Source organism: Elgaria multicarinata, chromosome 6, assembly GCF_023053635.1.
Source record: "Elgaria multicarinata webbii isolate HBS135686 ecotype San Diego chromosome 6, rElgMul1.1.pri, whole genome shotgun sequence".
Lineage (NCBI taxonomy): Eukaryota > Metazoa > Chordata > Lepidosauria > Squamata > Anguidae > Elgaria > Elgaria multicarinata.
In genome coordinates, this window is record NC_086176.1 from 70,719,003 (window position 1) to 70,743,289 (window position 24,287).

General features: G+C 37.7%; 1 protein-coding gene across 1 annotated transcript in view; it reads right to left on the bottom strand.

Moving 5' to 3' along the window:
• Positions 1-3,221: 3,221 nt before the first annotated feature.
• PPIP5K2 (diphosphoinositol pentakisphosphate kinase 2) overlaps positions 3,222-24,287 on the bottom strand; it is an 86,643-nt gene continuing 65,577 nt past the window's right edge. Inside the window, exons 26-32 of the mRNA XM_063129555.1 lie at positions 19,533-19,706; positions 18,183-18,252; positions 15,815-15,934; positions 14,816-14,878; positions 9,678-9,827; positions 8,748-8,876; positions 3,222-6,154 (exon numbers count right to left, since the gene is read on the bottom strand). Coding sequence (XP_062985625.1) covers positions 6,123-6,154; positions 8,748-8,876; positions 9,678-9,827; positions 14,816-14,878; positions 15,815-15,934; positions 18,183-18,252; positions 19,533-19,706 — 738 coding nt within the window. The 3' untranslated portion in view covers positions 3,222-6,122. The remainder of the gene's footprint in view (positions 6,155-8,747; positions 8,877-9,677; positions 9,828-14,815; positions 14,879-15,814; positions 15,935-18,182; positions 18,253-19,532; positions 19,707-24,287) is intronic.

Sequence of the window (24,287 nt, forward strand, 5' to 3'; positions counted from 1 at the left end):
CATCTTGTAATGTTTTCCCTTCTTCTTTCAACTTATTTAAAAACACCAAAAACCAGGAAAGAAATGCTGTGAAAACCAGATGTGAGGGGAGAGAATCTAATAAAAGCACCCTAGTAATAGCTTGCCTTTCTCCAAATACATACCCTACCTTTATCCCTGCCATTGCCCTTTTAAAGAGACTACTTTTGCACTGCCATCACCTCTTTTAAGAAGTATGTGTTCAGGTAATTCATACATTAGAAAGAGAAGTCCTGGCCTGATTGGAAGAAAAATAGGTCATGCCAAACTAAGAATAAAGATTAGCATTTTAGGAAACTCTGTTGCCATTCATACCAGTCACCATGCTTATTGCAATTCTTGGCAACAAACAATGGCTGGGCTCATTTTACAGTATCCATTTTAATTCTGTTTTGAGCATGTGGATGCAGAATGAGAGCCTAATGCTGGGGTCACCAATGTGGTACCAGTGGGCTGCAGTCAGCCCACAGACACCTCTCTGGGCACTTACCAAACTCTGTGACTCCTGATTTTCATTTGATTTGATTTTAAAAACAAAACAAAATTGGGAGACTAGCATTCTGAAAAGCGAAGTGCCAGCCTACAGCACCATCTTTATTTCTAAGAATGCTTCTTAGCCCCCACATGGGGCGAGGAGGCATTCCAAGAAAACAAAAATGTTGGAGGCTACAGCCCAGCACTTTATTTTAAAACATGTGCAGCCACCCAGAAAAACAAAGATATGCTTGGTTAGGTTGGGAGCTAGAGGGGGTGGTGAGGAGACTGGGGGTGGTGAGGAAAGACTGTCTGTGTGTGTGAGAGAGAGATGGAGATGGCTTGTGTTGTGTTTTGCCTGTTTGTGTGTGATGAGGGAGGGGTGTTTGCTTGGATTTCGTGGTGTGTGGTGCGTTTTGTCTGGTGTGGGGTGTGATGTCAAAAAGTGTTTTGCCTGTGCGTGTGTGTCTGTGAGCATCACCACTTTGCCTTTTGTGAAATGGGTATTTTGCTGTCCATTGTGGGGGGAAATGTGTGATTTGGCATTTGAGACTCCATCCCCCATCTCTGCCTTGTACTTCGTATCTTGACTCAGTTACTAGTCTCCGAGACCTGGTTCACACATCACGCTAAGCCAGTGATTTGTCACCATGGGTGGTTTCAAGGTGCTTAGCATGACGTCTGAACCCAGCTTTTTCCTCACGGGTTGTTTTTTGCAAACAAGCCACCCTGAAAACCCATGGCTTGTAGTAGGGTTGTTTAGGGTGGCTTGTCGTGACATCCGAACATGGCAGAGTTGCTTCAGTATGTGTTGTTTAAAATGGCAAGAAAGCTGCCTGGCAAGAGTGGTGAAAAACCTTGCCAGCTGCTTCTCACAATCTCTTTAATGATATTCCCTCTCTATTCCAACTAGTCAATTTACTCCTCTATTTTGTTGCTTTTCTAGACAGCATCTAGACACTTCTGTGTCCTGCGTGGAGTTAACCATTCCCTCTGCCCCCATCTTCTTTAAGAGTCCCTATGTTTCCCTGAGGTGACTGTTCCTAGGAATGTGAGTTGTGGACATGGAGACCCACAATGTGATGGCACACAATAAATACTACTTATGTATAGATGGAACAGACCACTCCTCACCAGGGAAGTTGTTTTCAGTGGCATCTCTGTGATTAATATATAAACATGTGCTTTAACCCTCAGACTCTACTCCACCTTCAGTCTTGTGTGAAAGGGAACACAGCCCCAGTAAGCATCCTATGTCCAGTAGGGATTCAGTTATATGGCAAAAATTAAATACGTTGAACACTGCACTTGTTGAATTTCTGCCTATTAAACAATGTATGTAATCCATAGTATAACAACATAAAATACACATAACTGGCTGTACGTCTGACAAAATTATTTAACACTGATATTGTCTGTATTCGAGATTAGAAATAGGGAATTGCCACCTTTCCCCCATTTGGTTGAATTGCCAGTCTGAAACTCATTCCCACTTTAGATGAAGGTAACATAAATAGTGCTTTGAGGTTGTTGTGATATTCAGCTAAAGATTTTCAATAAATCTGATGACCATAATCCAGAATAGAAAGGCTTTCCCTATAGAATACTGATTTCAGAAGTGCTGGGAATGCCATTAAATCACCTTTGTCACTGGGTGTTGAAACACAATTGTCCATGAATAGTTCCAACCATTATTTTAGCAGGCAATTGTACATTTTCCTAGAATCTTTACCAATAATATCACCCAATACAAAAGAAAGGATACAGAACAGCAGAATATAAAATTTGGCATAGCCCCTTAATGGCTTTTGCAGTACTGCAGTAAAGTGACATATTCATATGGTATTAATGGCCAAAATAGCTGGAGCATAAAATGGAAATGAATTAAAACTGATTTCTCTTTCTCTGAGAAAATTTGAACTTAGTTTGTATTGTGTTATTGGCATTAAGAGGTACCTAATGGAGAAGAAAAAGGGACCATATGTGATTTTATTTCATTCAAGCTCTCTGAAACCTCCGTTAGACAGGCAAAATCACCTGTCTAGCTAAAATGTAGGGCGGCTGGAGTGCGGAGACGAAGATCGCCTCCATGCTATAGCCACCCTGCATTGGATATTCAGTAGCTTCCGAATTCAGAGGCTGCTAACTATCTTCATAGAACTGCGTGCTAAATGTTTAGGCATGTAATAGAAACATCTCAGAAATCTAAAAAAAAAGTATAGGAGATCAGAACCTACCAACATGTGAATTAAAATAATTATGAACATAAAGTGTGGCATGCATCATTCTACGTGGATATAGGAAAAAGTGTAAATTTTCATAAATGAAAAATGCTTCCAATAATACAAATCAGATTTTTTTTCTTTTAACACACAATACAAATATCAAATTGCCATTTTAATGCTAGAAAAAAGCACATCAGTGGTGATTGCATGAGGTACTTGCTATGGATACTTCTATCAAAGATGTCTAATCTGAAACACGTCTCATTTCTTATTTACATTTGAGCTAATATCTTATAATTTTAATGCCATCACAAATATTTATTTTGAAATATCAGCATTCTTTATGAAATGTGCTTGGATGCAATGATAACCCACATGTATTAAAAAGTTTGGATGGTTTAATGCATTCCTAGTATTTATTCATGGCTGTATTTGTATTAAGAGCCAATCCTGAAAGTCACAATTAATGCAACATAGCTGCAAGCTTTGGCATCATCTTGCAGAATGTATTTTTTTTTCACATACAACTTCATTCTCATGAAAAATATGTGTCTGGGCTAGTGTTTTCCTATATAGAACACCCTAATTTCTTATAAAGTTAAGAGAAATGTATTATTGTATTAATTTTTGCAATATAGCACAACAGGAAAATAAAGTGAGACTAAAGGTTAATTCTCAATTAGAGAGCAAGAAGAACAAATGTTATGTGTTGTTGACTCTCTTTTATTTAAGAGCACATTTTTTTTATGCCAAAGCTTTGGTTGACTGGAATGATATGCACACATAAATTGTAATATTTTCTGATAGAAAAACAGTTAACATAATATGTACATTCAGAGGCAAAAAATTTACATTGTAGAAAATGAAATGTTTGTAATGAGAAGTTGCGAACCCATCATACATTTGGTATCTTAAACAGAACATAAGAATTTCTCATGTGCACAGCAATGTCATGGCAAGTTTAATAAGCAATTACACCTTCATGGAGAATTGCTGGATGAAAATAACTTTATTGAAGCTAGGATTCCTGTGATTTAACAGGAAAATATTGCTGTTCATGAGTCACATTAATATTAGTTACTGTAATTATCATAAATACACTAATAGGCATCCAATAATTCATCAGGCCACAAGAGAAGTCATAGGACTACTGATACATAGGGGCAGTATCCAAGTCTAAAGTAGCACTAATGTAAATTACATCATGCTAGAGGTTGCTTATGCTAGTGCAACGTAATTTACATTATTGCTTTCGACTTGGATACTGCCCAAAATGTTGATTTTACAAACCTGAATATTTTTTTAAAGCACAAATTGAGCTTCTCGTTATTTTTATAGCACAATTAAAATCCTAAAATTGTCTTTAACCATTGTCTGCTAAGAGTAAAGATTAAAGGGACAATGATAGGAACGTTAGCAGTATTGGTTTATGCCCAAGTGTTCAGTAATTATATAGATTTGGTAATGCTGCAACTTTTAATTTGAAAACACAACAAGAAATATCATCTGCAGACATATAAAGTTGCTAGCATGGAATTTTAACAGACCAGCTGTTTCTGCTTTTATAAATCCTGTTATCCGCATGTAGATTACCCTTATTCTGCAGAAACCTGTGGAGAAAGCCATTTCCCCCTCTAATAAAACAAGAACCTTTAGGAAGAATGTAAACAGGGAATTACTTTAGGACAGGATATATATATTTAAAGCATATATTTAAAGCACAGATATTAACAAACTATATTTGAATATTAAAGGTCTGCTGTAAACATACAAAAAGCATGGAAATTCAGACATACTATCCATAACTGACCCCAGCACACCTACATCCAAACAGAAAAAATATGAAATAGCAAAACAGCAGTTCTCTTTGGAAATGTATTTAAATAAAAGATGCTCCCAGGCTAAGACTGAGTGTGCCAGATGTCAGTTTAGGGCAAGATATTAATAATTAACTCTTAACGCATGAATACATGAACTTTGGACAATAGATATTTAACTGCATTATAGCAAAAGTGCTATAATTACCCTTCCTACAGCTGCCTCAAAGCAGCGGGGAATAAGTGATGTTTGCAGGAGCCATATTTAAGGGTGGTGGGGGGAGTTGGTTCTGGTATAAAACCTAAATCCCGCAGCTGACTCCACCCGATGGAAGCGTGTCTGCATGAAGTAGGGTCAAGACTAAGGTCTTGTTCCCCATCATAGTTGCTGTTGAGGGAGAAGAAAAGTGACATAGACCATAAGTGAGACTGAGGCCTTAGCTAGACCTAAGGTTTATCTCAGGATTGTCCTGAGGTCATCCCTGTTCAGGTAAATGACACACAGGATATCGCAGGAGCAAGCAGGGACGATCCCGGGATAAACCTTAGGTCTAGCTAAGGCCTATTTTCCTTAATCTATTGGAGGGTATATGCTAGGACCTTGAGAATTGGGAATAAAATTGCTGTGAAACCATTGGTTCTGCTGCTGCAAGAATTTTTTTCCAAAAAAATCAAGTAGCTTGTTCTGAAACTTTTGTTTATAAGATGAAGTTGTTCTATTACATACGGAGTTAATTTGTTAAAATACAGTACACCTTTTTAATGTTATACTTATTAGATTTGTATTTAGGTGGCTCAAAGTAATCTGACCCATTCCCATTAGGGTAACGGTCTCTATAGTTTGTGTGTGTGTATCTTTCAAATTTGAGAGTATTTTTCAGCTATTGTTCATATATAGAATGCATTTATAACCGAGGAGAAAGGTTCACCCATGGAGCTCTGTTTTCAGGGATGGGTATTCAAGAAGGTAGCTATTAACCAGAGCCATGTTAATGTGTCTTTGTGATGGAAAAAAACATCTTTCTTGTCTTGGCCTTTTGAAAGGCCTGTTGCAGACCCAAAAAAAGTAGTGCTTTTACATTCCTGTTTGCCTCCTGTCACCTTCCTAGCTGCTCTTGTAATACAACTCAATTTGTTAGGCTGTTTTGGCTTTTGTTTGTGCGTATATTTAGGACAACAAAACAAAACAAAACAAAACAAAACAGAAAAGACCTTTGTGCAGTTTGTCTGTTAAAGATGGCAAGTTCCTTAAAACTTGTTTGCTTTTCTTAGTTTAGAAACAAAGAATTCACCTTTAACCCAGATCTATACAATATAAGCAATATACCAATAATTTTATATACAGGGAAACACATTCTTATAGATAGAAATGAATAGCCTTTGAAAGCTAACTTACTTATTTATGGTTTTTTTTACAAACACTTTACACTGTAAAAGACACTGTAAAAGACAGTGTAAAAGACAGCAATGTCAATCCCTTCCAGTTTTGCACAAACTGCTTCATTTATTCTGAGAGAGAGAGAGTTTAACCACACTAATGTTACACAAGTATTGTTTTAACCCCCTTTTTTGGCTTGTTATGATGCCGTCAAACATCAGGAGGTGAAGGACCACTGGAACCTGCATACAAGCAAAATAGAAGATCGTTTCTTATGGGGTATAAAATGGCAATAAACATGATCCTGCCACACTATAATTCCCTTTGTTTTCAGGGGGCAAGATTTAAACACAGGGTTTTCTCTCCCACTGGAATCAATACATCTAGCTGTCCTTAACTTGGCAGGATCATGTCCAGTATTAACATCTTTCTCAAACATGACTAAATCCAAAATTAAAAGGATGGGAGATACTTTCAGCTATTGGGCAGTATGAAAATAAATATTTTTCAACCATTTACATCTATATCCCTCCCTATCGTATTAGCTCAGGGTGGTTAATGCAAAGCATCCATCTCTTCTAATCATCCATCTCTTCTAGTCACCCCTAACTTCAGGATATGAGTTTAACATCACAGGTATATTTCAAAACCATTTGAATACCAACATTTCAGTCTAAGTACTCTTATCATTAATACCTATGAAAGCCAACTGTGTCATATATAAAATGTATAATGCTAGCAAACAGAACCCGTAAGAACTGTTTGTAAGGTTGAGCTTTAGGTATATTTATAGTTCTTAGGGAAGTAGATTCCCAGTATAACCTGAAAGCAAAATGGAACGGTGGATACTTAATGTGAAAGTCCATTCTGAGTTGATAGGATGGAGACATGTAATCACTGGGTTATTGCCTCTCATTGCCCGGGAAGGCAGGGATCGCAAGTCCTGATACTCCAAACTCCTCCTCAGCTTTCATAAATGGTCAATTTAAGACAGAATTGAATGGACAACTCACTCCTTTTGTGGAGAGCTCCCAAGCTGATTGAAAGGATAGAAGTATGCCAAAATGACAGCCATGGCATCTTCCTTTCAAAACTTCTGGCAGCTTCCCTTGGAGGACTAAGCAGCTGCAGATTTGGAAGTGGCAGAGCTTGTCTAAAGGAGAACAGGACCAGGCTGGTTTAAAAGACCCAAAGTCCTACTGTCTCAAAAATCCTATACTGGGCTGAAAGCAAGGATGACTTTGCTTTCTGGGCCTTTTCCCATTCTTTTTGTCGGTTGATGGCATAGCTCACTTTTTATCTTTAATTTCTACAAGTATGTATTTTAGGGCATCCATCACTAAAGAACAGTGATGGATATTCCCATGGCATGGGAACCATGCCAAAATTTGCCCTACAATAAGTGTCTGCATTCCAATGCTTGAGTGAAATAGACCATCTGACCACTGTGACTGCAGAGATGGCTCCAGAGGAGGTCGGTACATCTTGAGTAGAATTGGCTACAAATGAGAAACATTTGTATAATCTGATTAGGCCTCTCTTTAAGGTCTTGCCCTTGAAGAACTGGTTTTTGAAGATCCTCAGTCTAAAGGTGAGCCTCGTGTGGCGCAGAGCGGTAAAGCAGCAGTTTCTGCAGCTGAAACTCTCCCCACAGCCTGAGTTCAATCCCAGCGGAAGCTGGTTTCAGGCAGCCAGCTCGGGTCGACTCAGCCTTCCATCCTCCCGAGATCAGTAAAATGAGTACCCAGTTAGCTGGGGGAAAGGTAATAACGGCCGGGGAAGGCAACGGCAAACCACTCCGCTATAAGGCCTGCCAAGAAAACGTCAGCGAAAGCTGGCGTCCCTCCAAGAGTCAGTAATGACTCAGTGCTTGCACAAGAGGTTCCTTTCCCTTCAGTCTAAAGGAGGGGGGACCTGATGAAAATGGATGAAATGGAAGGAGCTCTAACCAACAGAGCTGCAGCCTCATGGACTTGAGGGCTTTCCCCCTACCTTGGGTTCCTGGGGAGTGCCACTATAAAGGGATCTTGAGGTCATCCATAGCCTGTGTTTTAGAGGCTTGGTATCCAATGTATTTATGAATATTTAGTGTTTTTTTCCAACCCAAGAGCCTAAGCTAAGATTTGCCAAAGGCTAAGTGACTTTCAGTGGTTCTTGCCTCTAAATTTATCTTAGCATATAATTTAATTTTTAAAATACAACAGCTTCATATTTTAAGATGTGGTTTCCTATTGACACCCAAGAAGTACATTGGATGCAATCTGAACAATGATGGTCACTTGTTAAGTAGTAAGTAGGTCCAGGCTCCTGCTTGTGTGCAACAGCAGGTGTGTGTAGTTTGCAGTTATATGCAAGAGTTTCTCATCTGTGGCCGATAACATTATAAGATCTGCAAGGCAACTTGTTTCTTCATCTCCTTTCAACCACTGGTGTGAGCCTCACATCTTCTGTGAGGGAGTTTACTCGATTAATCATTTCCCCTGATGGATAGCACTTAATTACTTCATGTCTATATGTCAAACTTTCTCTTCCCATGTGCACAGCCATAGAATATGAATATGAGCTGTTTATCAGCCATTTTTTAATGTGACAGTTGCCACAGGAGAAATATTTATGCAGCTTGAATAACTCAAGAGTAATTAATAACATATTTGACACAGATAAAACAAGGAAATAAAGTCAGGTATGTAAAGATTCAAGTAGACCAAAATATTCTTAAATGTTTCTAATCTTAAAGCCAATTTACTGTATATGGTATCTCACATACTAAGTCATTAATAATTATACAGACATGAAAAGTTTTGAGCTACTCTGGTCTTTTCAAACATTACTTACCTGAGGAACATTTCTCCACAGCTCGCCGACTCAAAAAATCTTCAAATGATGTTGGCTGGATTTTAGCAGGGGTGTACATATTTAAAGAATCTTTTCTTGTTGACCTGGCATCCAGGAATGATGGAGAACCTAAAAGGGTTAAACAAACAAAGCTGTTTTGTCTTAGTCTTGACCCAGGAGCTGCATATAATAAATGTTGAAGTAGTAGTCTATATAAAACATCAAGGAAGGTCATATTAATTTCTGACTACTGGAGTTTTGGAAGAGTGGGTACATTGTAATATATGAGTGTAAGGTGTCTCCACCCAATTTTCAGGGATCCCCTGAAGCCTCTCCTACCTCATTCAGGGATCCCACCCTATCCATTCAGTAGGTTTCCCCCACCGGCTCTGTAGCATTGCCCATTGTTCTAAATAAAACAGACTAATTTCACTATAAGGTGCTCTAGGTATGTGGGAGGACTTGTGTGCCTTTAGGTGAATGGAAGGGGGGGCGCACTTGTGTGCCTTTAGGGCCTTCACTCCCAATAGTATCTCTGCACCTCTGCAACTGCATTTGAAGCTTTCCTGGATTTTAAAAAGTTGGTTCTAGCAGATTGGAATTCTGTATACGGTGTGTGGATTGAGAGCCTACTGGACACATACTTCTTTGGATCTTACCCATTTCTAATTGGGCAAACAACCCATGTTACTATAACAATGTTCTACACAGCACACAAGATCAACAATTGATCATATTATGTGATCAATTTAAGTTAAATTACATTTTCTAATTCTTGGGGGAAATGAGGAAATACTTATTTGATTAAATTTGAGGCTGATTGATATTACACCAATCCTACACCAAGAAACACTAAGACTGGTATTTTAATTGACCGTCTATGCCCAGCAGTGATTTACAGTCTGAAAAATAGAAAACAAAGATAATTACAAAGAGAAACTGCGGATGTCTCTGGAAAATTTTCACATGAAGTAGAGGCAGCAATGGAGGCAAGAAATTCATCCACCTGCTTTAATGATAAGGAGTTATGGAGAGTTTCTAGAGGGCAGATTGAAGGCACCATGGAATACAATTCAAAGCCTGAAAAAGAAAAGAAAAAACACCACAGATTTCCAGCATAAAAGGAAGCTATTAGACTGGCAAAGAAGTAATCAATAAAATTAAGCATAAAGGCCAGAGTACAAAGAGACTTGTGTGTGCAATGTGTATATAAGCTCTTTAGAGCAAAGTGGAGCTCTCCTGATTTCTGCTACTAACAGGGTTCACACAACACACTAATCCATGATGGTTTATTTTCCAGAACATCCCATGATGGGATAGAGTACAGTTTGTGAGATGTCCCCCCCACCCCTCATGGTGGGTTATTTGCCTCAAATAAGCCGCTCTAGGAACCTACAATTTGCTGTAGCCTAGCTAGTTATCCATGCTCTGATAACCTCTCGTTTGGATTACTGCAATGTGTTATACGTGAGGCTGCGTTTGAAAACGGTCCAGAAACTTCAGCTGATACAAAACAGGGCAGCCAGTTTACTAACAGGGACTGGCCAGCGAGACCACATCACGCCAGACCTCTCACTACTTCATTGGCTGCCAGTCCAGGTCCGAGACCGATTCAAAGTGCTGGTACTAACATTCAAAGCCCTAAACAGCTTGGGGCCAGGTTATATGAAGGAACACCTCCTCCCATATGTACCAGCCCGGACCTAAGATCATCCACAGGGGTCCATCTCCGTGAGCCCCTGCCAAAGGAAGTGAGGCAGGTGGCTACTAGGAGAGCTTTCTTTGCTGTGGCACCCCGGCTGTGGAACACGCTCCCCAGAGAGGTTCGCCTGGCGCCTACACTGTATTCTTTCCGTCGCCAGCTGAAGACATTTTTATTTTCTCAGTATTTTAACACCTAATTTAACTTAAATTCAAACTTTGCTGTTTTAATTCTGTATTTTAATCTATATCAATTTCTGCTGTGTGGTTTTATCCTGGTTGTGCTTTTTATATTGTATTTTGTATTTGTGTTTTTCAGATCGTTAGTTGTTTATTATGCTTTCCATGGTTTTAATTTTTGTGAACTGCCCAGAGAGCTTTGGCTATTGGGCAGTATAAAAACGTAATAAATAAATAAATAAATAAAGGTGGGTTAGTGTGTTGTCTGTTGCGCCAGCATGGGTTACAGAGCAGCTTGCAAAGGGCGGACAAAAACACTGTCTCCACTCTTAAACAATCTCTATTCCCACTGCAAAGGAAGCCGGGATATCTGCCTGGCTGGGCGGGAGGACTACATGAGGGGGAGGGGCAATGAGGGTGAAATAAATGTGTAGCTTTTTGCCTGACCACCTATGCAGTATAGCTTGCCACCATCCATGGGTTAGCATGATGAGTGAACCTAGCCACTACTACAATATTTTGCCCTGCATCTGAGGCAGCTCCAAAAGTTTACTTGACTTTCTGGAGTTTGCATAGGTGGGTACATGACACACATACAAATCTACAATGAGAACAAGGGGGTCAGGCATTCCCACAAATGACTTTGATTCCCACCCAAGTAAATTTTGAAAATAAACACATGCAAACATACCATAACACTTTAGTTACCACTTCAGATACTAAAGCAATATGGAGCTGGACTAAAGGGTGTCAGAGTTTACAATATATTGTTCATGAGTCTGAATATACATAATACAAAACATGCGTATTTAATATGAGTCTAAAGCAGCAATTTTAGCACCACTTACACAAATGAAGTCCTACTGATTCATTGTACTCTCGTATGATAATTCTTCTAGTGTTCCCCACTCCCCAATTTATAAACCTCAATACAAGGCAGACTTGAGAAATCAGTTAAGTTAAACTTTCAATATATCCCAAGACTATTTCCATAGCCACCAAAGCTCGCTGTTTCAGCTTAAATGGAAATGTGAATGTGAAAGATTTTAAACTGCAATTTTAGAAAAGGAAAGGAAGGACAATCCTCTTTGATACATCTTCAAAATGCAAGATTATGGAATGTTTCCTTTATATTATTTATTCCCACTTACATTACTTTTACAATGACTACTGACAAATCACAAATAGATAAAAAGATCAGTGTTAGGCGACATAAGTTCAGGCATACTGATATTTCATAACCAACCATGCACACTTGAATTAACATTGATTTTTTTAAAAAGATATGCATATATAGGCTTGATAAACCACTTTTGTGCACTGATTTTGACAGCTCCTCATAACAAATATGTCCATATAAACTATATATGGCCCTGTTTTTAATGGAGAGCCGTCAAAAGCTTCAATCTTATAATTTTGAAAAACAAAGCTGTAATTTTACTTAGATTGCTAATTCTTCCAAGATGTTTATTTTCATGAGAGAGGACTGTTACTGAAGAAGTATTCATATTTTTTAATTCAAAGTACATTTAAAAATGCAGTATAAAGTGAACTTCATTATCTATTCTCAGTTATTCTACTACTTATGTTATTTGTTATCTCTTTTCTGTTCTTATATTTGCAAAGAAGGAACATTATAAAATTTAATATGCAAAATAAAATTTGCCAAGGAACATTTTGGTATCCTGTTTAATTATAACAGCTAAGCTTCTCTGTGTGATTCAAATTAATTGTATTTAATAAAGGGTAATAAATCTTCTAAAAATACAACACTACACATGCAGGCAAGCGCAAACCCTTTCTTTGCATTACAGTAAATTCCACAAAAACTTCAGCTTTCCCTGATTGGAGAAAAGTCCAAAAATATGTATGAGTGCATGAGTGTATGACGTCAAGAAGAAATTCAGAGGCAAACTACTTTGTTCTATTTTTTGTTCATGTCTATTTTAATGCTTAGACATTATTACTGCAGAGAAAGTGTTCAATAAATAGCCTTTTAAAAAGTTAAAATGGAACTTAACTTAATAAATATTTCTGCTTACTTCTTTTAGCTCTGCCTACCTAGGCAATGAGAACCAACTTTTCACTTGTGCGCATGCCCATCATTTAGCTCTTTCATTTTGGGGTTAGTAGAAATACTATGAAACATTTTGATTGGAGGCCATTTCTATTGGACTGAAAATGTAAACTAGAAACCTATTCATTTGTGTCATGTCTTTTTAAAAGAAGTTACATACATATTGAACAGTATCCCTTCCAGTGATTGAAGATCTGCTATTGTGAGCTGATTTCTATTGCAACATATCAGTTTACTTCAAAATGCAAGACAATGAAAGGGTTAGCGCAGCAACTTAGAAAGCCACCCTGCCGTCTTACATTTGAAAGCTATAAAGACATACCACTGGAGCCTAGAAATTCCTCAGAGGAAACGGACCAGCACCTAAAGAGGTCTGGATGTTCTGCACAGAGGCCCAGAAAATAAGGTAAAGCACTGTCAGTAGATACTGGTTTCACCATGTTCTTTGAACTCAAGATGAAAGGAGGTGGAAGACTGAAACGGGTTAGAGGTTGTATCATTAAAGTTACAGAAGGCAAAGAATAGGTGAGGCCCCAATTAAAAAGTGAAGAAGAGACAGTACACACTCCTCTATGTTTTCAAAGCAGATAGAACCAACCCCAAGTATATCAGGGAGTACATTTTGGTTTCAAAGTAATACATAAAGCATGCAGTAAATAGTGAAAGATGTGAGGAAACATATTAAATGGATCAGAGAAATCTGTATTAACATGGTTGAGATTAAAGAATACTAAACACATAAAATGTAGATAGAATGTGCTCAGCTACTGACAATGTAATAGGAATTCTCCTAATTATGTAAATATGTAATGTTTAGCTCTCAAACCCAACTTTCAATTGTTTTGCATTAATATGTCAAGCTTCTCTTTCTTTAGAAAACTTAATTTTAGAATAAATGTCCACATTTCTCTTTTTCAAGGCCACGACTGCTTTTAACTTTTTAACTATGAATTGCTGTAGTGATATTTATAGATTCTTAATAATAAAGCCATAGGTTTTCATTCATGCTCTGTTTTCTGTGCAGCAGATGTATCAGAGGGTTTAAAAACAGATCTGCAACTTCAGTGAGACACCACACTACCTTATCGCTGAATTCCATTAGTGAATAGTACTGGAAACATTTTGAATAAGGATGAAGAAATTGAGGGTGGCATTATCCTGGAGGAGCGTTCCTGTGACGAAAGCGGCAAGGCTTGTGCAAATTGTTTGGTATGTGAGGGGGAAAACAGTTCCCAATATCCAATTTCAATAACAACAAAAATATAGTTTGAACTCATCCAGAGATTTCAAAAACAAAATAAAACAATAGGTAACTCATTAAATAAAGCACCTAAGGTACGTCTGTAAAGGGAGGGGAATTTAAATAAAGTAGTTTATAGATATGTAAGCAACTTGGGTTTTTTCCCCAGTCAACGTGTATTTTAAATCTAGTATCCCCTACCACAGATATGACAGCAAACTCAAGATTTCATTATGAATGACAACTGGAGTTGAAAGAGGCTAGGCCTATCAACAATTGCTATCTATCCTAGATAAGTGGAATCTCCATATTCAAAGGCAGTATTTCTGAGTCCAAAGGCAAACAGAGGCCATTAGTTTAATGTCTTAGTTATGAGTTTCCCAGTGCCATCTGGTGGTTGCTGCTGAGAACAGAATACTACAGTAGATGGACCTTTGCCCTGATTTCGCAAGGCGGTTCCCATGCTGAGTTCCAAAGGTTCAGGACAAAGATATCCAACACAGCAGGAAGGAAAAGAATATTATGAAGAAAGAACTAGGAGGTGTTTAAGATCAGAAAGGGGTGTTTTTTTTAACATACACTAGACATGGTCATTGCTTGAGTCATTAGGGAGAATGTGTATAATTAGACACGGAATTCATTTTATTTCCCCCCCCAAAAGATTTGGATGTGTGAATTAAAAAAAGCAGATTAAAAAATTAAAAGGGAGAAGAGGGATTCAAACTATCAGTATATCTAATAATTAAACATATGGCCTTGTGATCAGTAGGAATTAGGAAGGATGATGGTGGACAATACTATACACCCCATGTTTTGGAAGGGATGAAGCAAGGGAATACTGGTTTTTTTTAAAATAAAAGCAAAACATACCATTGGTTGGGTGTCGAGCAAATGAGATAGAAAATCTTTTAACAGCAGAACCACGTGTGGTGTCTGAGAAAGAGAAAAACAGGTACCTGAAATTCAAAACAGCTACCAAAAGAGGGACATTATAAGAAAGAACAGAAGGGGGTGGGAAAATGAAGAGGAGGTTAGAATTAAGTGACATGCAGAAGGGATTGGGAAAAGTGCATAGGCCAAAACAGATTTTAAAAGAAATAAACTCTGCTTGTTGATACTAGATGTTTAATGGAGTGTAAAGCATGGGTGAGCTTGTGATTCTGGCATACAAAGCTATACACGGATAGAATTTAATATAATGTAAGTGACATTAGGAGAAAAGTTCTTTATCCTCAAGAATGTTAACAAGCATTGCAACAGCAGTGGAAATCTGGTGCTGACATTTCTACTTTATTCATTATCTGAAGCGCCTAGTTCTTTTACGCTCACCAAAAAAAAAAAAGGCCTCTTTTTAGTACTTTACAAATATTAACGTAACTCTCCTTTGATTTTCTGGTTCTCATTAAATATTTCCATCCATTTTAATGAAACAGTTACCAAAATGCACAGGTTTAAACAGTAAGTTATATTCTTTCAAATGCTAGAATTTTGTAGAGGTTGAACTTTGTAACTATGATGATGTGTGTTACAGTAGGGACAAACAAAAATATCTATGCCATTAAACTCAATCATTAAACTCAGTTGGCACATGTATTAGTTTTATATTGTTTTTATTACAATCTTATTTTTATTAATATGTTTCTGTAAAATGCCAAGATAAATTCACGGGTTCAATAAATAAAGTAAATAAATAATCATAAAATAAATAAATCAAGTTCTGAGAAATAGACAGCAAAATCCTGTACAATTAATACTAGTGAACAGCAATCTAGGCTTTTATTTAGTCAACAAGCCTAGGACTTTTCTTTCCATACCTGATGTGTGCATGAATGGGTGTGTGTAAGTGCATGTGCGAAAGTGTGCACATACCATCTATGCAGCCAGAAGAAGTCAGCTTTTTACGATGAGTACGAGCATAATCCTGTAGGTTAGGTGCACTTGAAGAACCCCCGAGCACAGAGGTGCTAAACAGGCTCGCACAGTGAGACCCTGATGGGAGTTAGAGAAAATACATACAGCAACCAGGTGTTCTTCCATTCACATTGGGGATGCATGCAGCATGCAAGCATATCAGCCTTACCACACAAAAGGCAGTTTCTGGCATTGCCTTAGACAGGTTCACAATATGCTTGTAATGTCTCAGTGGTACTTGTAGGATACAACTACCACTATTTATTGTGCTTTTATTGTTCACAATTCCCTTTACTAATTATGTGAAAAAGAAGGCTGGACTTTAAAGTTGCCAGATGGGGACAATATAAGATAAAAAGAGATCGGGAAGGGTGAAAGACAAAATTAAATATTTTAAATTTGTAACTGAATCTTGAAAAATTAATACTGAACTCTGGAAATGGCATTAAATCCCATTTTTGTATGCAAAACCCATTGATATTAATGGGATATGATCAAGATGACTTGCACAAGTTCTACTTGTGGCTTTTGCAGATGTATCCCATGATATATGCCTAGTATCTAAATCCATACTAGAACATACTAATTTCACATTACTAGAAAATAGACCTATAGCAAAATACTCAAATTTGTCACAATGGTTTGATTTTGACAGGTATAACTTTAGCCAATTCCAACGAAAAGACATTTTGTTCCAAGTACTTTATGGTGAAATTTGCCTTAAAGTTAATGCTGATTAAAACACAAACTGAAATGTTTACTTCTACTATACGATAATCAAAATCTTATTTGTAAAAAAATTTCTTAACTTAAAATATTACATGATTGGTACAGAATACTATATTTGCACATTCTAATTTACATTTAAAAACCTGAGAAGGAAGCTATTTCAGGTGCAACTTCTAATCCCCTATAGATATTAAGTTAACCACAACTCCACTTGCACACGAGAGAACTCTCCTATCTTTGCCCTTTGAAACCTGGGCTGTTTGCTTTCTGACCATAAACCACAGATTCAAAATTTCTGTCATTCCCACCGATGACTAAACAGTGAGGAAAACATTACTAGCACATCTGATGAAACACAGCCAATGAGTGCCTGATTTGTGGCAAACGCTTTGGAACTAAAGAAATATCTTTACTTATGCACACAAATTGATCAAGTTTTTTTTTTTTTTATCAAACATGATGTAACATATTACAGAGAGCAGGACTGTATAATTATTTAAGAATGTTAGGAAAATTAACTCCAGTAATCAAGAGCACCTGATGTATGCATTTTGCTAGGGAATCTTTTGATACATGAAATACCAAATAAAGATTGCATATACTAAAGGAGTACAGAATTTAGTAGACAAATATAGACATTTAACTTAACTATATTTAATGTTGTGTATTTTTTGTTTAATATTCTCTGAAAGCAACACCTGAAATAGGTACATTACATTAAAGAGCACAAATAACCGGTAGTCTACAGTACTGAATGTAATATATTCCATCAGGCTGCTGTAGAAAAAGAAATGGGACCACTGGGCCTCCCCACCAACTCTGCTAAAAGACTAGTTTCATCAGGCTCCTCTTCTCCTTCAACTGTTTCCATTTAATGAACTTTGTAAGATTAAGAACTGGCCCACTCTTCCCTCACCATCCCCTTTTCCTTTTGTTAAATGTCTTTTAGACTGTAAGCCTATGTGATTAGACTTACTGACAGTTCCTGATCTCACTGTAAGTCCTCCGAGAGACTTTTCAGCTGAAGAGCGGGGTAAAAATATTTTCAATAAATAAACAATACAATACATTATAATAAAAATATCACAGTACTAATTTGAAAATGATGACTAAATTAAAATACATGAGGCTTATTGTAATGAAGCAGATACAATATCTGAGTCTGTACACTGAAAGCTGTAGTTAATGGAATTTGGGATAGTGCAAAGAACTTTACTTTGTTGCTGTTTTTCCAATGAAGAAGATAGAAAACTGAAAGAAGTAAAGATGTTTTGATTCCCAGGAGTATATCTTCAACTACTTCTAGCCCACGAAGGAGCAAAACCCAAAAAGCCTGGAGATGAAACATCTTAAAATGGTCTTTATTAACTTGTCAAAGTAAGAATACAGCTTTCGTTCAAGTGGAAAAACCATGCCAATAATGAGAACATACATTCTATTTTCAATGCCCCAGTTACTAATTTTTATTAAAATTCCTGAGATGCATAATGCCAACAGCACTGCTGACTTTTAAAAGATCAACAAGGTTGTTGGCAGACCACAGAGAACTTGGAATATCTACTTAAAAGGAACAGAAATTTAGAAAGTATATACGTACCTATAGTACTTGTCTTTTGCTCTACAATAGTTCTTGGTGGTCGGAAGTGACTGTTGTTTTCTGATGGAACCTGGACATGGAAAACAAAAAAATAATGACAAAAATAGACTAATAGGTTTGTAGAGACCATTAAGCTTGAAACAGCAGCCTGTTTAAGACAGACAAGTATTAATAAGCCATACAATGTGTTAGTAGAAATACCAAAATAATATGGAAGATCATGCAATACTGCTGAAGGAAGTCCATTTCACTCATGAGATCCTTGCAATGAAGTGGTGCAAGCAGGCATTCATGACGAATACAGGACAGACACCAAGAAAGATATGAAAACACAGACAACTGTGTCATTTTAGTTTACCAAATGAACACTCCTAAACTGCGCCTGTATTGGAAGGGAGAAAAAAAAAGAGGAAACACAGAACGGCTGATGAGGTCACCTTACAGTCACTGATCCATGCACAGGCTCTATCAGGGTAAACTTCTGATATTTGCAGCTTTTAACTTAAAACTCTTTTTCTATATCCAAGCTTTTGATAGGTCCAAGAAAAAATGAAAATAGTACATTCTTTCGAAAAGAAGAAAGGATATCCGGTTACAGGACACCATCCATTGTTTACTATAAATAGGATTGATTTAATTTGTAAGTGTTGTGATTAGTGTGTGTGTGTGTGTGTGTGTGTGTGTATAGAATTTTACTAAATATTCTCAATAATTCAGATTTCAGAATATTATGCATTACAATGGATGAAGTACTGTCTTTTCAAAGGGAGAGGAAAAAGTATACCTCCAGTTAAGGAGTGGAGAAAATAATGATTAGTACTAATGATTCTTTTCCTGCACAGTTAATAGGCCAGCAAAAATACAATCTATGAGAAGCCCGATTGTGGCATAGTAATATTGGACCCCAATTCAATTATTTCAAATTGCATTTTGTTTCATTTATTAGCGAACCATTTTAAATGTACCTACCACCAAATTACTCAATGCTGGTTTTGTTTTGTTTTTTAGGGGGGGGGGAGTCTTAAAGGACAGCTAAGCCAAAGTTGATATCTGTTTCTTTAGGGAATTTACTATATTCATCTCTACAGTGCTGAAAAGAAATCAATTCGAAATTCAACCATCGAATACATTCAGTAAAAATTGTGTAGAAAAAAAACAAAAAACATGCACTTGCTTTTTTCCCCCCGAAGCATTCTTGGAAGTAACTAGTATTTTTAAAAATCACATTTTAATGACAGGTGAAATAATTTACTTTGAACAAAATCCAGAACAAGGGATTAGATGTCCTTAAAGATAGTTGGTTCCTGCTTGGAATGCATAGTAATGTTTAATGAAGTAAAGTTTAAAAACCTGTTGCCATGAGCCAAAAATACTGGATGTGAAAGCCAATGATTTAGGGGAGACAGGGGAAGAAGTGATTTGTTCCCCTGATCTGCGTCTTCGACGCCCAGTACCCACAGCACTGGTGTAATGCAGCCAGGTACCAATACACTCTGGGCTAGACACACTCAGGGGGCTCTCTTCCTGGAAGTGAGAAAGGGGGCAAAAAAACAGTAAAGCATGCAACGTTAGATTCATAGCCAAATTATAAGAAAATAAAATACAGTTTTGTTTGCACCCTTTTCTAAATAGCTCTACCAAAGTTTCCCATGATAAAATCATACAACACAACTGCTACTATTCAGCTACTGTTTTCACAAAAGCCACTTTAGCAGTACGAATTATAATGTACATACTCTTTGTCTTCCTCTCTTTCTTGCTGCATTTCTCTTCACTATTAATGCACACACTTACTTCAAAAACTAAAGAATTGTTTGGAAATTATATAACTGACCTCTGATAACAATAACAAGTATTTCTTAATTTTAAAGAAATGTCTCAACTTTTCTAATAAAGGGCGTACAAGTGAAATTTAATTTTTATTCTAAATCCACATGCTACATCTATCCTGTGCTCAAACACCACACCTCCTTCCTAAGTTCTAGAACCAGCTAGATGGAGCAAACCAAACACCAGTAACAGACTTGCACACCAATGATGCTGTCATGATTTACATGTGAGTCTCAATCAACCATTTGGAAAGAACTGCAATGTCTTAAAGTATGGACGGATAACTGGTGCCAGAATCAAAAAGATCACAAGGAAGAAGGGCAGGAGTAAATCAAAACAAAATTACAGATAGATTTGTGTTTAATAGGTATTTAGATGTACATTGATCTTTGAGATTAAGTTCTTCGTTCTTTGTTCAGTTTTAATTCAATGGATTTCCTTCTATTTCAAATCACTTTGTAGTCCACTTAATAATAATTAACTTCACTTTTAGATAGCATTTTATTAAAGAAGGAAACAATTTTAAATTGAGCTAAAAGCATCTGACAATATTGCTTTAAATGAATATGCAGTCTTAAGAAGAAATAAAAATATAGTTAAAATTGAGCTATGATTTCTAGACCTTCCCATATTCAAGTTTCAAACTAATAAAAAAATAAAATAAAACAGGATATGTATTAATATGGAGAAAGTAATATTCAAAAGTACAAGAGAAAAACTACAAAGGATTTTTAAAATATTGCTATACATGAATATTTTGCCTGCTGGAAAAACAAACATTATTAGGACAATTTTCAAACTATACCTGTTATCTTCTCATTAAAAAACTGTAAGCTTCTTAAGTTTAATAAAAAAATATTTTGTTCTACTATAAACACACACACACACACTTCTCTCTGACAAAGACTTCCATGATCAGTAACCCAATCTTATGCCCACAGTGGGAAACAGGGGGTGGGGGTGGGCGGTGGAGAGGGAAATGATCACAGAACCTAGTTTAAACAGGCCATAACATTATCAGCTATAACTTCCATGAATTGGCAATGGAAGGCAGGCACTAAGAACTCTGGCAGCCCATTTACCATCAGGCCATTTGCTTGGTGAAAAGTGGACTGACTTAAGATAACAGAACCACATGTGGCCTCCAGAAGGCAGCCCCTAGAGAGTGCAATTATCATGCTAGTGACCAACAGTGAGCTGGTCCATGAACCCTGACCCCCAAGACGCATTAAGTAGGCTTCCCCTGGTGATTTAAGAGGAAAATTAATCCCATAAAACCCTTGAATTTGGTTCCTGCCTTACAACAAAGTGACAAACTAATAGTGACAATACAGATCAATAGCGAACAAAAGAAGGCTAATTCCTCACATGTTTTGCTATGAGGAAGAAAAAAATCCTAATCCCAAAATACCAGATAAGTAAAATGTGTTCCTGGTCCCATATATTGGTGATAAATAAACCTCTATAGCAAGACTCGAAGTGTACTAAAGCAGAGATAAATATTTAACACAAGAGTGGGAGGGAATGAAGGAAGCACAAACATGAGCACTGCTGAGACCTTCTTTTATGGTTGGGGTGGACTACAGAGAGACTGTGTTCAGACAACATGATAACCAATGGTGAATTAAATAAGAAATGGTGGGTTAAATAGTCAATGGTTCAATACTATGTCATCTGTCAGGACTTTTTCACACCACGGCTGGTTATTTGGCCAAAATAACCAACGTAAATAACCAACGATGTGCAGAGTTGACTATTTGAACCACTATTGGTTATTGTGTAATGTGGCGGGCACTGTTGACTATTTCACAGTCCTAGAGTTGGAAAGCAAGAGCGTCAGGGCACCATTGTCATTTGCCAGCGTGTCCAAGCTGCTGCCCTTACTCACCCAAGCAACTCCTAGGTTGCAAAGTGGGACTTCAACTCTCAAATGCAAATACAAGATGCATTTCTGCCCCTAGGGGGCACTGCCACTGAAGCAGAGACTGAAACTGGTAGTGATAGCTATAGCTCAGAAAATGAGTCTGATTAAATATTCATTGAATCTTGGTCTCCCCACCCTTTTCCTCAGTTCTTTTTATAGGAATGGGTACTTTATGTCCGCTTGACACTGTGGAGGACTAGTGGAGACATAAATAATTTTCTTTGTTACTAATGTTGATGGTTTCCTCTTTTGTTGTTTTTAAATTATTTTTTCCTGCTCCTTATAAACTGGCAAAACCAAAGAGGTTCCTTACAGTTGAGGTGTTCCTAACAGTTCAGGAGCTTGTAACTCCATTTGTTACCAAAAAGGTATTTTTTTAAATAAAAAAATAAATTCAGTTTGTAATAATTGTTTGAATACACTGTACGTTTAATATACCAAATGTAATAATTTTATGCCAAACCAACTTGGACATAATTACATTTTATGTTACTAAAGTAATAAAGTGACTTTCAATCTGTAAAAAGTGCTAATATTGCATTATTTCAATTTTTCCCAAAATTACGTTTTTTTCCGAAACCCGCCCCCCCCCCCCCCCCCCGGGGAAAAAACAGGTTTTTCCCATGGCTTCAAAATTTTCAGAAATTTTACATCTCTAGTACCAGGCACAGGTGCAGGGTGGAAGTGGGCGCGGGCAACCCCTCCCACCCTTCCCCATGCCTGGCACCACAGAAGAAACATGGCGCTTCTTCAGTTCCCTGAAGGGATCTCTCTCTCCGCCTTGCTTTGGAGAGTTGTCATTTTTGACAGCTCTCGAGATCAGCACACAGAGACAGAGATGGCAAGGGGGAACCAGCACTGCTATTCAGTGGGAGGACAGAGAGGGACGGGGGTGGGATGAGCTAGTGAATGCAGTTGGCTAATAGTCAACTCACGGTAGATTATTATGTTGTGTGGGGAGTATCCCCTAGATAATCAACCATGGAGTTGACGATCAACCCACCATTGACTACTATGTTGTCTGAATGCACCCAGAGTCTTTCCTTAGGTCTGGCCATGCTACTCCCACCCACAAGTCCAGCTGGCACTAAGATAGATGAACAAGGGAGCAGCAAAAATGAGCTTCAACATGTCCAAGGCCCAGGACTTCAGCAGTCACCATCCATTTGTTTGCACCTCCAATCTACCTCTGCTGGGCTCAAATCGAAAGGCAAGGAACCTAACTTTCAAAACATTACAGAATTGTTTTCAGGGTATGTAATGCTTCAGTTTCTTCCATTTCAGCAGCAGCAGCAGCAGCAACAGGTAAATCTTAAGTACATTTAGGCCAAGATCCAAATGAACACACAACTAGTTCTGCACATCCAAAGAGGTTTTGTACTTTATATTGTGGCTCTGCATAGCACACAGCAAACCACTTTTGAAACTGAGGGGAGTTTTAAGCAATTTGAGATGCAACAGCAATGCCGGTCCTTGCTTCAAAGTAAAGACGTTTTTAAAAAGTCATTAGATACTATTATTACTGCTATTGTTGTTCTTGCTGGTTTTATTATTTTTAATTGCTATTTTGCTGTGTTTGTGTTTTTATTGTTCTTAATATTTTAATTGTTTTGATGTGTTTTATTGTTGTAAGCTGCCTTGTGAGGACTTCTACCCTGAAAGGCAGCCAAGAAATGTAATAAATAAATAAATATGTGTAAGCTCTTAAGACACACCTGAAGTTGCATCCTAGCCCTAGCATATATATTACAGCTCAAGACAGCCAAATAATAGCATGAACTCATTTCGTGATAACAAATTGTCCACGGTAATGGACTGGATGAAGGCTAATAAACTGAGACTCAATCCAGACAAGACAGAGGTACTGTTAGCAGGTGGTTCATCTGTCCGGAGAGGTGATGTTTGCCCTGTCCTGGACGAGGTTGCACTCTCCCTAAAGGATCGGGTCTGTAGTTTGGGGGTGCTCTTGGATCCAGAACTGTCACTTGAGGCACAGGTGAACTCAGTGACAAAGAGCACCTTTTATCAGCTTAGGCTGATATACCAACTGCGCCGTTATCTGGACGGAGATAGCCCAGCTACAGTTATCCATGCTCTGATAACTTCTCGTTTGGATTACTGCAATGCGTTATACGTGGGTCTGCCTTTGAAAATGGTCCGGAAACTTCAACTGGTACAAAACAGGGCAGCACGGTTACTAACAGGGACTAGCTGACGAGACCACATCACGCCAGTCCTTTTCCAGCTTCATTGACTACCAGTCCAGGTCCGGGCCCGATTCAAAGTGCTGGTATTAACATTTAAAGCCCTAAACGGCTTGGGCCCAGACTATCTGAAGGAACGCCTCCTCC